Source organism: Mustela erminea, chromosome 14, assembly GCF_009829155.1.
Source record: "Mustela erminea isolate mMusErm1 chromosome 14, mMusErm1.Pri, whole genome shotgun sequence".
In the NCBI taxonomy this organism is placed as follows: Eukaryota; Metazoa; Chordata; class Mammalia; order Carnivora; family Mustelidae; genus Mustela; species Mustela erminea.
Genome location: NC_045627.1, coordinates 89,561,226 through 89,577,966, shown reverse-complemented (window position 1 = coordinate 89,577,966; position 16,741 = coordinate 89,561,226). Strand labels below are relative to the sequence as shown.

The 16,741-nt window shown below is 54.7% G+C and overlaps 1 protein-coding gene across 3 annotated transcripts in view; it reads left to right on the top strand.

The window, feature by feature from the left end:
* The first annotated feature begins 3,729 nt into the window (after window positions 1-3,729).
* Window positions 3,730-16,741, top strand: part of C14H10orf143 (chromosome 14 C10orf143 homolog) — a 59,370-nt gene continuing 46,358 nt past the window's right edge. For 2 of the 3 annotated variants that reach the window (XR_004278576.1, XR_004278575.1), the window contains exons 1-3: window positions 3,730-3,955; window positions 4,004-4,046; window positions 4,079-5,030. Coding sequence is in view for 1 of the 3 variants with exons in the window: in XM_032312591.1 (XP_032168482.1) it covers window positions 4,962-5,030 (69 nt within the window). In the remaining 2 variants the exon portion in view is untranslated. Of the gene's footprint in view, window positions 3,956-4,003; window positions 4,047-4,078; window positions 5,031-16,741 lie in introns of those variants that run through there. The other variant, XM_032312591.1, reaches the window with a different exon arrangement.

The window sequence follows — 16,741 nt, the reverse complement described above, 5'->3', positions numbered from 1 at the left end:
GTAGCTTTGCAGCAAAACAGTTACTCAACCCCCTCCCTACAACACACTAGCGCGCGTGTGCGCACACACACACACACACACACACAAACACCTCCCTTGGCCAGGCTAACCTGAGCATGTTTTTCTTTCTTTCTTTTTTTTTTTTTTTCATGTATTTTATTTATTTACTTCTAGAGGGAGAGCGTGTGAGTCGGGGGAAGGACAAGGGAGAGGGAGAGAGAATCCCGAGCAGACATGTCCATCGCGAAGCCAGACGTGGGGCTCGATCTCATGACCCTGAGATCATGACCTGAGCTGAAATCCAGAGTCAGACACCGAACCAGCTGAGCCACCCAGGCTCCCCCCGAGCATGTTTTCCGAACAATCTGCAGCCATTCCTTGAAGCTCCCTCTTTCCAAGAAGGCAGGTGACAGGAGGAAGCTATTTTATTCCTACCGTGCAGATGGAGAAACTGGGGCTCAGAAATGAACAGTTGCCCCGGTGCACACCACTCGTTAGGTTCTGCAGCCTTCAGCAAACCAAACTGCCAGAAACGTCCAGTGCGCAGATGGGGACAGACCCGAAGTGGCCGGGCAGCTACAGTGAGCTGTGAGCTGACCATGTACGCCACATTGGCGGGCGTCATGCCCGCCACTCGACAGACAGTATCTCACCGAAAATTCACAGCACCCCAATGAGGTATGCACCTCTCTTAGCATCCCAATTTTATACCCTGAGAGGGACGGGGAATGGGAGGTTAGAGCACTCTGCCTGGGAGCTGGAGATGAGCAGGGTAGAAGCGGAACTCAGGTCACCTTCCTCCTGAGAGCCATTTCCCTGGAAGGCGGTGTGCAAGTGATGGCAAGCAGTGCACAGAAAGACACTTTTCTTTTATTATTTAGTATATTTACTTTTATATTGTGGTGAAATGTACATAACATAAAATTCACCATTTAAAATATTTTTAACTATACAGTTCAGTGGCGTTAAGCGACCATCAACACCATCCATCCGTGTCTGGAACCGTTCCCATCTTTCTAAAGGGAAGGTCTGCACCCATGAACTACTAACACCCCAGTCCCCTCCCCCAGCCCCTGGAAACCACCATCTGCCTGTCTCTGCGAGGCTGATTATCCCAGCACTTCGTGGAAGTAGGGTTATCCTTTGTCTTTTGTGATGGGCTCACTTCATTGAGCATAACGCCCTTGGGATTCCATGTCGTAGCTGGTGTCAGAATGTCCTTCCTCGGGTGCCTGGGAGGCTCAGAGGGTTAAAGCCTCAGCCTTCGGTTCAGGTCATGATCTTGGGGTCCTGGGATCAAGCCCAGCATGGGGCTCTCTGCTCAGCAGGGAGCCTGTTTCCTCTTCTCTCTCTCTGCCTACTTGTGATCTCTGTCTGTCAAGTAAATAAATAAAATTAAAAAAGAAAAAAAAAGAGAATGTCCTTCTTTAAGGCTAAACAGTATTCCATTGCATGGGTGGACCACATTTTATTTATCCATTCATCTCTCTCTGGACACTTGGGTTCTTTCCACCTTTTGCTACTGTGTCTAGTGCTGCTATGAACATGGGAGCTAGAGCCCTGGCTTTCAGTTATCTTGTGTTATAAACCCAGAAGTGGAGCAGGATAGTAATTTTATTTTTCATTTTTTGAGGAAATGTTATACAGGATTTTTTTTTTTTATGTTTTAAGTTTTTATTTAAATTCTAGCTAGTTAACATACAGTGGAGTATTGGTTTCAGGACTAGAATTGTGTGATGTATCACTTACATACAACACCCACTGCTTATCGTAACAAGTGCCCTCCTTAATGCCCATCACCCATCTGGCCCATGCCCCTCACCTCCCTCTGTCAAGGTCAGTCTGTTCTCAAGGGCTGAGTCTCTTACGCTTGTTTCCCTCTGGGTTTTCCCTCCCTCAGAAGAGATGAACACATCTCTTTTGTATCTCATATTCCGCGTATCAGCGAAATCATGTGCTGTTTGTCTTTCTCTGACTGACTTCGCCATTCTTTTAATCGTGTTTGACATTCTCACCAGCAACACCCAAGGCTTTAATTTCTCCATATCCTAGCCAACACTTGTGTTTTTATGATGGGCCTCCCAATGGGTATGAGGTGGTACCTCATTGTGCTTTGGATTTCCGTTCCCGATGGCCAGTTGATGTTGTGCATCTCTGCAAGCGGGTATTGGCCATCGTGTATCATTTTTGAAGAGATGTCTATGCAAGCCCTTTGCCCGCTCTTTAGTCAGGTTGTTTGTTTCTCTGTTGTGGAATTGTAGGCGTTCTTTATGGATTCTAGATATTAACTCCTTATCAGAGACATGATTGGCCAATATTTAATCTATTTCATGCGCTGCCTTATCACTGTTAATAGTGTCCTTTGATGCACAGAAGTGTCTAATTTTGATATCATCCAGTTTATGTATTTTTGTTGTTGTTGACTCTGGTTTTGGAGTCATATGCAAGAATCCGATGTCATGAGGATTTTCCAGATTTTTTCTAATAGTTAATGTATTTGCTTTAAAATATTAAAGTAGTGAGTACTATAAACATAACAAATGTTTTATATTATTTTTAGTTTAAAAAATTTACGATATTAATTTAAACCAATATACTAAGTAATAGCAGAGTTTTGTATACATATTGTAATTGATGTCCAAATGATTGGTGTTTGGTAAATAGTGTATTACACTAACCTGTGATCTATTAAATATATATCTATTTCTGTACACAGTGTTAAAGAAAAAATTATTCATGACACTTGACATGAAGGTAAGGAAGACTTTATTCAGGAGGATCATTGTAGCAATTTTTTCCTAACAGTTAATGTATTATGACAGTTGTAGGAATTACTACGCTGGAGTTTTGCAGCAGGGGAGGAGAGTAGGGTCTATTCCCAATACAAAGAAGAGGGAGACTTTATAGCCAAGGGGTGTGATCAGGGCAGGGCAAAGTTGGTGGGTGAAAAGTTACTAGGAGGAAGCATCTGGGATGAGGGGCAATTCTTTCTAAACCAACCTAATGGGATTCTTGCTGAAGGCAGGCGGGGCGGTCAGACATCACCTGGGGGCATGTGGGGAATGAGGAGCCCCAACAGATGCTGAGGCTGATCAGGTATCAAGGATCGGGGATTCTGGCAAACTGACTTAGCAAGATTCTTGCTTAAATTGGACGATGCAGAGACTGATGTGGAAGCCCAAAAGTTGGGGACTCGTTGAGAAGAGAGTTCAGGGGAGCCGGAGGGCAGTTTGGTCAAGGAGAGGGTCTGCCACTAGCTTGTAGGCTAAGCTACATGACCCTCAGGACCCAACGGTTGACTCGGCATCCGGAAGAGCAGCCCCAAGTACCAGAGATACTGAAACCAGTCGGCACAGCAGATCATTTCATCTAAACTGCAACACCAAGAAAAAAAGCTTTTAAGGTAGGGGGAGTCCTACAGGATCACGATAGCGCCTTATTTCCCATTCTGCAATGCAAACAAGTCCTACAAGTGAGTTCTTCCTACATTTTGAGCAAACTCAGGTAAGCTGATACGAGACTCAAGCTGCGTCATGTCCCCGTTAGGGTGAAGATTTGTGAACATTCACACGTTTTGCCCCGGAGATGCCGAGCTCGATTGTAGGGCGTTACCCCAGGCCCTGCTGAAGGTGTTTCGCACCAAGTGTATTCCTGCCCTTAAACCCCCGAGATCCTGGATTCCAAGAACACATCTGGCCCGCAGTCCCTCCTCCCACGTCGACCGCGCCGCGAGGGCACAGAGCACTGCAGAGCCGCGATGACCCACGCATTCGTGCTGCAAGATGACGTAATGGGGTCGGTCATGCCGGGTCGGTCCATCTCTTCTCGGGCCAGAACGCCGCACACCGACTCCTCACGACTTCCGGACGCGGTCGCCCCGCTCCGTCCGGTCTCCGGGGCCGGCCTCGCGCGGGGAGAGCCCGGGTTTCGATACGGGACGGTCGGCGGGCAGCGGCCGGGTCGCTGCGGGACCGGCGGCGGCGACGCACCGTCCTCGGAGCGTCCCCTCGCCCTCAGGACGCCCCGCTTCACCTCCCGCCCGCAGGGAGCGAACGGAGGCGGCCGAGCCCGCGCGCTCGCCCGGGACCGGCCGCGGGGAGCCCGGGCGGAGCTCGCTCGGGTCCCGGGGCCGGGCCGAGCCTTGGCCGGCGGCAGGGCGCTTCGCTCGGGGCCTCCAGCGGCAGAAGCACCGCCGAGGTCCGCGGCCTGGGAGGCGCCTGGCCGCGGGAGGGTTCGAAGCTGCGAGCGACCGGCCGCCGGGGCCGCCCCTGTCCCGCCGCCGGCCGCGGGCGGAGGCTCGGCTGGCGCCGGCGTCGGTTAACCGGAGGGTCCGGCGGCGCGCTCTGGGCGGGGCTGCCTGCTCCCGGCCCGGCTCCCGGAGGACGCGAGCGCAGCGGCGGGCGGCGAGGCCTCGCCGGCCCCTCCGCACAGCCCCGCAGCCGGCCGAGAAAGCCCCGCGCGCTCCGCACCCGCCGGAGGCCCGGGACCGCCCCGCGGCCGCAGCCGCCCGGAAGTGAGGCCAGATCCCCGGGACTACAGCTCCCAGAGACCCGCTCCCTCGCCCAAGCGGATTGGCTCGCTGCGCCGTCCATCAGCCACCAGCCGCGGGAAGACGGCTGCGACGGCGCTCCGCGACCAATCACGAGAGCGAGGAGGCGGGCGCTCCCCCGGCCGATCGGCCGCCTGTAGAGCAGGCGTGGCGGGACGCCAAAGGACTGGGTTCTTCGGGGCGGTCGGAGAGGTGACAGGCCGGCCCTGAGAAATGGTGACCTGGGACAGAAGCGCCCTTTTGCCCAGAAGACGCTGGTCTCCGCGGGGCCGGCCCCGCCGGGTTTCGCCTCGCCCCCATCGCTCATTGGCTCCCCCGGGACACGTGGGGGGAGGAGGCGTGGACACAGCGGCGTGGGCCGGCGGCCGGCGCCGGGGGCAGGAGAGGCCCGCGGACTCGGGCGTGGGGCCGCATGGACACGCTGGTGCTGGGCCGGTGGCGACGGCGGAGGGCGGAGGAGCTTCAGGTTCCGGGGGACGCGGTGAGCCCCGGGGCCTGGGCGTGAGGGCCTGGAGGGCGGAGGCCCTGGGCGTGCTCCTCTGGGCCGTGCGGCTCCGCCGGGGCCTTCCCGGAGGCGGCCTGGCCGGGGTCGCGCCCGCGCTCACGCCCTCCAGGCGGGCGGGGTGAGGCCAGGGCCGAGGGGCGGGGTCAGGGGCGGGGCCGCGGCGCTGTCCCGCCCCCGCCCCCCCCCCCCCGGCCGCGCCTGCGCGGAGATGCGGGCCCGCGAGCGGCTAGTTCGGCGCCGTGGGCAGGACGCGACCCAGTGTCCTTCGCAGTGTCCTGACCCGCGCCGGGTCCGGGTGTGCGCGCTGCTGCTCCTGAGTCGCGCCCCCGCGTGCAGGCGCGGGGCTGGGCGGGTAGGGCTGCGGGGTGGAGGGCGCCGCTGGGTGGAGTGCTTCGGGCGGAGGGAACGGGGTGAGGCGAGGTGGCTGGTGGCGGGGGCCCCGATCGAGGTCCGGCGGGAGCTGGACCCGCGTGACCCCTGCGGGAGGCTGGAAGGGAAGCGGGCTGGGAGACAGGCATGCCTCCGCCTTTTCGGGAGCTGGAGGAGGGCCCGTGGGGCCGCAGCCGGGCTCTGACTTCCACGGCCGCTTGCGGGTTGGCGCTCCCCGCACCGCCTTGACTCGGGGGTCCTGGCTGAGAGCCCCCGGGAGCCGCCGGCCGCCCCGCACCTGAATTCTGTGCCCTCTGCGCCTGCGGGCTCCATCAGCCTGGGGTCTGGCGCCCGAGTAAGGCAGCGCTGTTTGCAGGAGTGGCGAGTCTCCTTCCTGCCCAGGCGTCCCCACCCCCACTGCTTGACACCAGGCCAGTGTCACCTACGCCCTGTCACAGAAGCCCCGCACTTCCAGGGTCCATGTTACCGGGGCACAGGTTCAGCTTCTGCAAGGGAGGCTTCAAACCACGTTCGCTCCAACAAGGTGGAGGGTTGGGTGGGTTGGGGACCGTAAATGCAGGGCCGGGACTGGTGCTGCCCAGATCGGAGACACCCAGGGACCAGGTTCCTCCTGGTTCCTGCACTCCCCAGTGTTGTCCTCTTACGTGAGGTCAGCGCTGGGTCATCACGACCCTGCTCACGTTCCATACGCTGGAAGTAAATAGGAAAGTGACATGATCATACTGACATTTTAAGAGCTTATTCTGGGAGCTCTGGGGAGAATGAAGGGGCTGGTGGTCAGAGTGAGGGCAGGGAGTGTCTGGACTCCGAGAGGTGACAGGCTTGGACGGAGATGACAGTGAGACAGTGAATGGGCGGGCTCCCGCCGCTGGATGGGGAGTGGTGCTGTTACTGAGAGAGGATTGGTGTGGATCTGCAGCACAAAAGGAGCTGCGCTTGGGACAGGCTGCATTTTCCGTCTTTGGGACATTTAACAGAGGTTACAGGTACTTCTGCTCATTGAGTGGGTACCAGGGGGTTCTCTGAAGTTCGCAGTACCCTGTTGCTGTTCCCAGATTACAAGGGAGGAAGCTGAGGTGCAGGGAGGTTAATCAGCCCGGGGATGCACAGCTTGTAGGGAAGTAGGGCTTAGACCCCACTGTCTGCCTCCAGAGCCTGTCTTCTCAGCTACGGGGCTCTGTAGCCTCCCGTGTGGGGCTTTGCAACAAAGTCCTTATTGATTGCAAAGGAAGAAAGGCTTAGAGGCGAAACCTTGAATGGCCTTTCAGATTGCGGTGCCGGAACAAAGTGCCCAGCCTGAGGCTGCAGTAGGCCCCCGGCCGTTGCCCAGGAGTAGTGAGCTCAGTGTCTAACTGCCAGGGTGTGTATGGCCTCTTAATGCGATAAACTGCTTGTTTATATTGTCCTGTGCCTTGGTCTTTGATCTAATAATCCAGATGGAGTTCAATAAAGTATCCAAGTCCTTGCTCTGCGTTTTCTGTTCTGTCTCTCTCTCTCACACATACACACACACGCCCCCTTCCAGAATTTGGTTCTGTGCGAAGTGCATTTCCTACTTCTGTTCGCAGATTAGTGGCTCTACACCCTGTGCATTATGACCACCAGTGGAGTTTGAGGAACCGCAGCTGCCAGACCCATCTCTGTAGTAGCTTCACAAGCAGTTGTCAGAGCCAGAGGGAGCCACCTCCGCTCATCCCTTGAGGGTCCTGACTGCGGGAAGGGTGCCTTATGAGGTCACATGTGGAGCAGTTAAGTATCAGTAGGGCTTATCGTTTCTGTTAGGTAGACACGTTTTGAGCACCTGGTGTGTAGCAAGCAGTATTCTAGGCTCTGCAGAGAGAAAAGGGAAATCCTTGGTTAGATTGACCCTGAGACCTGGGGGCATCAGGTGCGTGGCTCGTTCAGGCCCCCCGCCCACGGCACAGTCACCACACTACCTGTTCCAGAAGGAAAGCACATGCCCAGAACACCTCGAGTCGTGAATGCTCAGCCCGTACCATCCGTGAAGACGCTCCTTCCACATGACCTCTATAAAAAGCCAGTTCTCTGGGAGAGAAGCACCCAGAATGTCTCAGCTCACAATTGAATTGGTATCTTTTCCAGTTTCCTTTGGGTTGATCCAAGATCCATTTTCCAGCTTTTGATTCCTAGGGAGAAGTGGCCACTTCTCTCTTGTAATTTCCTTTGATTCTTTGTCAGTATCCTGTGGAAATAACATATCAGGATGCATTAATTAATTGGCTATTGACAGGGTTTTTTATCACTTGTTTTTTCTTTTGAAAAACATTTTTACCTTAGTATTTTTTTTTGGTATGTACTTTTTTTAGTCGAAGTGTAATGTGTGTACAGTGATGTATTAGTTTCAGATATACAGTATATTTATTCAACAATTCTGTACACTACTCCGTGCTCATCACAGTGGGCCCACGCGTAATCCCCTTTACCCGACCTCCCACCCGCCGCCTCTGTGACAACCACGTTTGTTCTCTTTATTTAAGAAGGTTTTTTTGGTCTCTTTTTGTTTGTTCTTTGTTCTGTTTCTTGAATTCCATATATGCAAAAGCATATGGTATTTGTCTTTTGCTGGCTGGCTTATTTCACTTAGCATTGTATCTTCTAGGTCAGTCCGTGTTGCAGATGGCAAGACTTTGTTCTTTTTTGCGGCCAGGTGATGTTCCCTTGTGTGTATATACTACATCTTCTTTATCCATTCATCTATGGATGGACTCTTGGGCTGCTTTCATATCTGGGCTTTTGTTGATGCTGCTGCTGTAAACATAGGGGTGCATGTATCTTTTTGCATTAGCGTTTTCATTTTCTTGGGGTAAATACCCAGTCATGGGATTACTGGATCATATGCTGATTCTGTTTTTAATTTTTTGAGGACCCTCCACACGGCTGTCCACAGTGGCTGCACCAGTTTGCATTCCCACCAGTGGTGGACGATGGTCCCTTTTTTTCCCATATCCTCACCAGCACTTGTTATTCTTGTGTTTTTTATTTTAACCATCCTGACAGGTGTAAGGTGGTAGCTCTTTGTAGTTGTGATTTGCATTTCTGTGGTGATTAGTGATGTTGAGCATCTTTCCATGTGTCTGTTGGCCGTTTGTATGTCTTCTTTCAGAAAATGTCTATTCACGTCCTGCCCATTTAATTGGATTATTTGGGTTTTTTGATGTTGCGTTGTATGAGTTCTTTATATATTTTGGAAATTAACCCTTTATCATATATATCATTTGCAAATAGTTTCTCGCATTCACTAGGTTACCTTTTATTTTATTTTATTTATTTTTTTTTTAAAGATTTTATTTATTTATTTGACAGAGAGAGATGACAAGCAGGCAGAGAGGCAGGCACAGAGAGAGGAGGAAGCAGGCTCCCTGCTGAGCAGAGAGCCCGATGCGGGGCTCGATCCCAGGACCCTGAGATCATGACCTGAGCTGAAGGCAGCGGCTTAACCCACTGAGCCACCCAGGCGCCCCTACCTTTTGTTTTATTGGTTATTTCCTTTACTGTGCAAAAGCTTTTTATTTTGATGTAGACCCAAAAGGTTATTTTTGCTTTTGCGACCCTTGCCTCAGGAGACAGCAGCTTCTTACTAGATGTCCAGAAGATTGCTGCCTGTGTTTTCTTCTAGGTTTTTTATGGTTTCAGGTTTCATGCTCAGGTCTTTAATCCACTCTGAATTTGTTTTTTGTATATGATGTCAGAAAGTGGTCCAGTTTCATGGTTTTGCATGTAGCTGTCCAGTTTTCCCAGCACCGTTTGTTGAAGAGGCTCTCTTTGCCCCATTGCATATGCTTGCCTCCTTTGTCGTAGATTAATGGACCATATAATTGTGGTTGTATTTTTGGGTTCTCTAGGCTGTTCCATTGATGTCTGTGTCTGTTTTTGTGCCAGTTTGCATGCTGTTTTGATTCCTACAGCTTTGTAGGATATCTTAAAATCTGGGGTTGTGGTAGCTTCAGCTTTGTTTTTCTTTCTTGAGATTGCTTTGGCTATTTGGGTCTTTTTTGGTTTCCTACGAATTTTAATATTAATTGTTTTAGTTCTGTAAAAAAATGTTCTTAGTATTTTGGTAAGGATTGCATTAAATTTGTAGATCTTTTTGGGTAGTATGGACATTTTAACAGTATTGGTTCTTCCAGTTCATGAGCATAGAATATCTTTCCATTGGTTTGTGTCTTTAATTTCTTTCTTTCCTTCTTTTTTAAAAAAAATTTTATTTATTTATTTGACAGACAGATCACAAGTAGGCAGAGAGAGAGAGAGACAGAGAGAGAGGGGGAAGCAGGCTCCCCGCTGAGCAGAGAGCCCAGTGCAGGGCTTGAGCCCAGGACCTTGGGATCATGACCTGAGCCGAAGGCAGAGACTTTAGTCCACTGAGCCACCCAGGTGCCCCTCCTTCTTTTTTAAATGTACTTTTAATACAAGATTTTACTTATCTATTTGTCAGAGAGAGAGAGAGCACGGACGGGGAAGCAGGAGGCAGAGGAAAAGCAGGCTCCCCGTTGAGCAAGGAGCCCTACCTGGGACTCGATCCCAGGACCCTGAGATGTTGACTCGAGCCAAAGGCAGCAGCTTAATCCACTGAGCCGCCCAGGTGCCCCTTGTTTGTGTCTTTAATTTCTTTCATCAGTTTTTCAGGTTTCAGAGTACAGGGCTTTGACCTCTTCGGTTCAGTTTATTCCTAGGTGTTTTATTACTTTTGGTGCAGTTATAAATGGGGTTAATCTCTCTTCCTGCTCCTTATTACTGGATAGGAGCGCAGCAGATTTCTGTGTATTTTGTATCCTGAGGCTTTACGGAATATTTTTGATGAACTGGGGAGATTTGGATATGAATGAATCATAAAGTTCCACTCTACCGTTTTGACCCGTTCTTGGCATTGCGAATAGTTGCGTCTCCCGTCGAGGGCGGAGGGTGTCTCGTGTCCTCTCTGCTCTGCTGGTAGCGTGTCCAGCCGCCGCCTCCCGCGCTCGCGCTGCGCCTGCCGTGGCCGCGGCCGCAGGGTCCTGCTGCCGCCCGGAGCGTCGGACGGAGGCGGCGGCCCCGTCGGGGGGGAGCGCGTCCCGCGGGCGCGTGTCCCAGGGAGCGAAGGGACTGTCCCGCCGCGGCGCCCCGGCTGCTCTCAGGGACCGGGCCGCGCTCGGGAGGGGCGGGGGAGGGACCCGGCGGGCGGGTGCCCACAGCGCGCCCCGTGGTCGCCGTCGCCGGCCCGGCTGCGGCTCAGCCCGCGTTTCTCCCGCGGCGGTCACGGGAGCCACGGGGAGGCCGCGACCCGGCCGGCCCGCGTGGGGTCCCTGCTGAACGCGGCCCCTCCCCTGCGCGAACCCGCCCCGTCCTCCTTCCCCGCGTGTCCCTCCCCGGACCTCCCGGCAGTTGCGTTGGGGCTGCCGCGGGCAGTGCCGCGTTCGGAGCAGGCGCGGGCGGTCCCCAGCCGCGGAGCCGGGGTCGCTGGCCTGCGCTGCCCGAGCCGCCGCGTCCCGCCAGCGCCTCACGGCGGCCTGGAGAGGGCGCCTGTGAGTCCGCGTTCGCCGCGTCCCGCTGGCGGCCTGCAGAGGGCGCCGGTGAGTCCGCGTTCGCCGCGTCCCGCTGGCGGCCTGCAGAGGGCGCCGGTGAGTCCGCGTTCGCCGCGTCCCGCTGGCGGCCTGCAGAGGGCGCCGGTGAGTCCGTATCCCGGGCGGCCTGTGGTCCCCCCGGGGCGGCGCGGTCGGTGTGTCAGCGTGAGCTGCGCTTCCCGGGGACCTGCTCGCGGACAGCGTTTCGTGGGCCTCTCATCGTGGCCGCTTTGTCCGCGAGTCATTCCGAGCTGTGCGCACGTGTGAAAGCAGCTTTGTTTGTGATTCACTGCGTTCAGGCGCGCAGGCCCGCGGCTTCAGCGTGTGGCGGAGCTCTGTCAGTACGCCCACGACCGGGTAAACCGGAGAGAGACCGGTGCCAGGGCCGCTCACGCCCTTCCGCCCTCCCCAGCCCTCAGCAGCTACGGCTGACCTTCCGTGTCTGTCCGTCTGTCCGGGCCGGGCCGTGGGGACCGGAACCAGGTAGCTGTGTCCCGACCGGCCCCTTCCCTTGGTGGGATCGCGTGCTTGAGGTTCACCCGGTGGACGCGTGTATCCGTGTGTCCTCCCTTCCCTGGGGGATGACCGCCCCGTGCGGCCCTTCGCCGTCCCCCGGTGCCTCACGCGGTGGCCGTGCGAGTCGCTGGGCTTCGAGACCCGACGGAGCGCTGCTGCGGGCGGCCGCGCGCGGTGTTTGCGCGCTCGCGGGCTGTGACCGGGCCGTGGCATTGCCGCTCGGTAATCTGGGCTCCGCATCCTGAGGAACGGCCCGCGGGCTCCGCATCCTGAGGAACGGCCCGCGGGCTCCGCATCCTGAGGAACGGCCCGCGGGCTCCGCATCCTGAGGAACGGCCCGCGGGCTCCGCATCCTGAGGAACGGCCCGAGGGCTCCGCATCCTGAGGAACGGCCCGCGGGCTCCGCATCCTGAGGAACGGCCCGCGGGCTCCGCATCCTGAGGAACGGCCCGAGGGCTCCGCATCCTGAGGAACGGCCCGCGGGCTCCGCATCCTGAGGAACGGCCCGAGGGCTCCGCATCCTGAGGAACGGCCCGAGGGCTCCGCAGCGCGCGCCGCTGAGGCCGCAGCAGGACGGAAGGAGGCCTCCTCTCCGGCTGTTTCCGACGGCAGCGTGCGGGGCTCCGCTCCCCCGTTGTGGTCTGGTCGGCGCTTTTCTAGTGACAAATGACGTCCACTGTGTTTTCACACACTTTCGGGCCTTTTGTATGTCTTTGTGGGGAAATCACCGTCAGATCTTTACTGGGTTGAAAACCACGTCATCTGTTGACTCGGGAGCCTTCTCTTCACGGCCGGGCCGCGTCCGCTCGCGCGGGAGATGTCCGAGCGCCTCCTCCCAGCACGCGGCTTGTCCTTCTACTTCCGTGGTGCCGCCTTTCCGCGCCCGCGACGCCTTGATGTTGACGAAGTCCTGCCTGTGAGCGTGGCTCCTTCTAGGCCGTGTTTTTCTAGTCAGCTCTTAGGATTCCTTCCCCAAGCTACGGAGCTCTTGTCCTGTGCCCTCACACGGTCATGGCTTCCGCACTGCGTTTGGCCGCCTGGTCCCTTTGCGAGAGTGTCTGCGCGCGTTCGTAGCCCGGCTTGTCCTTCTGCACCCGGAGCGCGAACCCTGCCCGAACCGCTTCGGGGGAAGACTGTCGTCTTGGCGCCGCCGTCAAGGGTCAGTTCGCCGTAAATGGGCCGGTTTCCTGCGCGCTCTGGGCCGCCTGTCGGTCTGTACGTTTATTCCTGTGCCGGGGACACTCGGTCTGCATTACTGTGGACCCGAGTAAGTCCGTTCACCCGGGGTTTGCTTCTTCGCCTTCTTGCTTTTACCTTTCGGTCTTATCCCCCCGGTTAGGCTGAAGCGCCGCCCTCTCGGGTCACCAGACTCCACACAAGTTAGTTCAGGTGTTTGGATTTCAGTTTTCTCATCTACAAAACGGAAATAGTTTCTTACCTTTCGTATGTCATGAGGTTGTTACGAGGATCCAGTGAGGTACCCAACGTGCAGACGTCCCGAAGCTGCAGTTTCTATGACTGTGCGCGACCTCTATGAGTCCCCGCTGCGGTGGGTAAATTTGTATACCCGGTTTGGTAAGATCCTTCACTGTAATCAGGAGGGCGACGGCGGTTTATGTGGACTTCGTAAATCTCGCGAGCCTGCACTTGACCCTCCGTAGGTCCCGTAAGTTCACTCACGTTTTTTACTTTAGTTGGAAGTATGAGCATGGCTCCCCGCCCCCTCCCACCCCCCACCCCCCCGGCCGGGCTCTGTTGTCTTCCTCCAGGTCACCAGCCCACTGGGAACTAAGTTGTCACTCTTACTTTTGACTGTGGTCTTGGACTGCTTCCCTTCCCTAAACCTCCCCGTGTCCCAGCCAGACGGGGTAGGGGTATGGGCTGCGAAGCCACATACGCTAGGCTGACACGTCTTCCAAAAGTGGTCACGGCCAAATAAAGCACCGCATCAAGATGTAAGATCCATGTGGTTAGAGTTTCAGCGTGCCCTGAGAGTGTGCAGTGGAGAGGAGGAACCCTAGCTTCTGGTCTCCGTGCTGGACTCTGTGTCAGGTGGCACCGTCCTCAACCTCCCAAGAAAGCGGGCCTCCCAGGAGGGCACACCACACCACAGTGTTACTGAAGGAGACTCTGGCCTGGTGGAGCTGTTTTCTCTCTGAGGGTCTGCAGGCCTTATTAATCTTGCTGTTCCGGCATTAATGGTTTTGTATTCGGGGCTGGTGGACGCTCACACCTGCTCCTCCAGCGAAAGCGAATTTCTCTACTGAACTCCGCAGCCTCACTCTGCCACTGTTTCTGGTAACTAGGACTTAATTAACCAGCGTTACATTGCTAGTGCAAATGGTCTTTAGAAAGAGAAACAGACTGTGGACTCTGAAAAACAATCTGAGGGTTTTGAAGGGGCGGGGACTGGGGTGTTGGGGGAGCCTGGTGGTGGGTATTATGGAGGGCACGGATTGCATGGAGCACTGGCTGTGGTGCATAAACCATGAATTCTGCTGTGCTGAAAAGAAAAAAAAAGGCCATTAGTCCTAAAGATGCCCACAGTTTGTACAGAATGGAAGTTCAGATGTGTGTGTGCGCAGAGACTCACCCTCAACTGCATTCTGAGTTCTAGTGATTTACGTCTGTATTCTTTGTATGCTTAGCTTGTGTACTAGCGCATGCATTAAAGATGCTTAATTCAAGGTGTTTAATTTTTTAAGAATTAATCCATTTTCTGGCTGTGCAGATTGGGGAGAATACAGGGTGCTTTTTTGTTGACGTTTCAAGAAGTTGGCATCGTTTTTTCCTCCACATCCCTCTGGAGCATAGGGCGGAGGAACAGGTTTCCAGAGGTGGCCCAGGGCTGCGCTCCATGGGCTTGTGCCCCCTCTTCTGGCTCAGCAGTGTGTGCCAGGTGCGTTGTGAAGACGTCCCCAGTCTAGTTTCTCCCCTTCTCTCGAATCGTGGAGCCGTGACCCTCCTCCCTTCCCTGCGCCCTGCTCGTCCAGCTGGGCCTCGGCACTTCTGATAAAGGAGAGAGTCCGTGGCAACCAAGGTGGGCTCATGCCTCCTCACTGGGGGGCACCTTGTTTTTGCCGACACCTGCCGGGGATTTTGTTCTGTCAGTGAGGCAGCACGAGACATATTTTATATTTTAATTAATGTGTCTTATCAAGTGTCTTCTCATAGCCAACTGTGTTTCTGTTTCCAGTGTTCTCTGGTGAGGTTGCTACTCGATTGATAGTCCATTATTGTTAAGTAATGGGGTCTTTGTGTATACTCGGGATTTTAATTTTGTTTATACAGTGCAAGTGTCTTCATAGTTGGGTGGTAAATCTTTGTTTGCCTCTATGAAGGCTGACATAGCCTCTCCAGGAGGGAGTAAAATGAACCATGCAACACAATCCTAGAGTTAAATGTCTCCGCAGACTTCCTTTCCCTTTGGTCCAGGCCAATCCGTAATAACTGGACAATTTGCCAAGTAAGTGTCCAGGTCAATAGCACATGCGGTCAGCTCTCAGTAATCCGCTGTAAATAGCAGAAAACATGAATAATTTAATGCACTCAGCTGGTCAGGGCCCCCAAGCAGGTAACCCCCACATCCCCCAGAGGAGCCCAGCTCTCACCCACCACCTACGTACCAGCGTGACTCCGCCTTTCAGCCGCCGCTGGGTGTGGGGACCCAATTCCCCAACGGCCTGACCCACTTAAAGAATGTCAGCTTGTCGCCACAGATGAGCACAGGTCTGCTGACTTAACGTGCCCGGTGTCACCTGACCCAGCACAGAAATGGTTCCGAATGCACTTCCAGTGTTTGAGGGGTCATCCAGAAAGTACGGGTTCTAGCTCGGAGTCGCCCACCTGTGCCTCTTTGCTTTCCTTTCTGGCCAGTCTGGTGTTACTCGGAGAAGTAACACTCGGAGAAGCTGACACTGCTGTCAGCCCGCTGCGGTGTTGCGGATGGGGAGCGTGAAGCCTGTGTATACAGTGATGTGGGCGTATTTTATATTTCCACTTTCCCTGTCAGCCCAGCTTGCGGGAGTAGACCAGTTTCACCCACTGTACTCGTGCCCACGGTGTCAGGGTTATGTCCCGAGTCACCGGAGACCCCCCGTCCTCGGTCTCCCGGGGGTTCTCGTCTGCCTCGGGTAGGGTGCCGGGGGCTGCATTCTTTACAAACATCTTGGGGGTGGTTAGTAGGATTACTGGGACTGCTAGAAGGACTGGATGTACTCCGATAGACCAGAGGACCACACAGATGTCAAATTAGGGAGGCCTTCCATGTAAAGAAGAACGCTCAGAGAGCACCAGGGCTGGGGCAGCTGCTTCACGCGGAGAAGACGCGGGGGCAGTGTAGGATGCCCACCTCTCTGGGACAAGCCACGCCACGTGGCCACTGTGCTTGTCCCAGTAGGTGGGTTTCTTCCTCGCACACACACTGGTGGAGCCATGGAGGGTGGTCATTCTGCTCTCCGCGGTGGGGGCCACTTGGCTTTGCAAGTGTCTTTTATGGTTTATTTTAAGAGAAGTATTGACAGTTTAGAAACTCTAGAGCGGTGTGTCTCGGATAGGACAAGTCTGGAAAACGTCTCAGGTGTGGGATGGCGAAGGCCGCGGAATGGTTGGTTGGAGAGAGGAAACCTCACCATTACCTGAGCGGGATCTGCAAACATCTGGAAGGATGTTTATCTCCTGCTTGAGCGACTATTTATTTTATGTTGCTCAAGAGGGAAGAATTGGAATCCGTGGGTTGAGATCATGGGAAAGCAGTTTGGCTTAAATCAGTGTTTCTGTAAGTGTGGTGTACATACCACCAGGGCTATGAGAGATTTTTCTCTCCCTTCATTTTAAAAAACTTTATTTCAGAGTATTTACAGATTTACAGAAAGGTCCCCCCGAATATGATGGAGACAATTCAGGTATACCGTCAGCGAAACGACCTACTTAATGTTAGTGCAGTGAGCGCGCTGTGAGACCAGCCCCGGTGAGGGGCTGCGACGATGCTAGACCCTCTCCTGTCTCCCCTGTTTTCCCGTCACAGCCCTTCTCTGACCAGATGGAATCCAGGTTCCGCGCTGCATGTGGTTCTGTGGTTCTTGTGCTGCTCAGTCTCCTCCAATCTGTGGCACTAACCAGTGCTCATGACCTTGACACTTTAATGGACGGTGGTCAGTTCTTTTGTAGAGCGTCACGCGGTCTGGGTTGTCTCACGTTTTCTGTGATCAATGAAGGCCA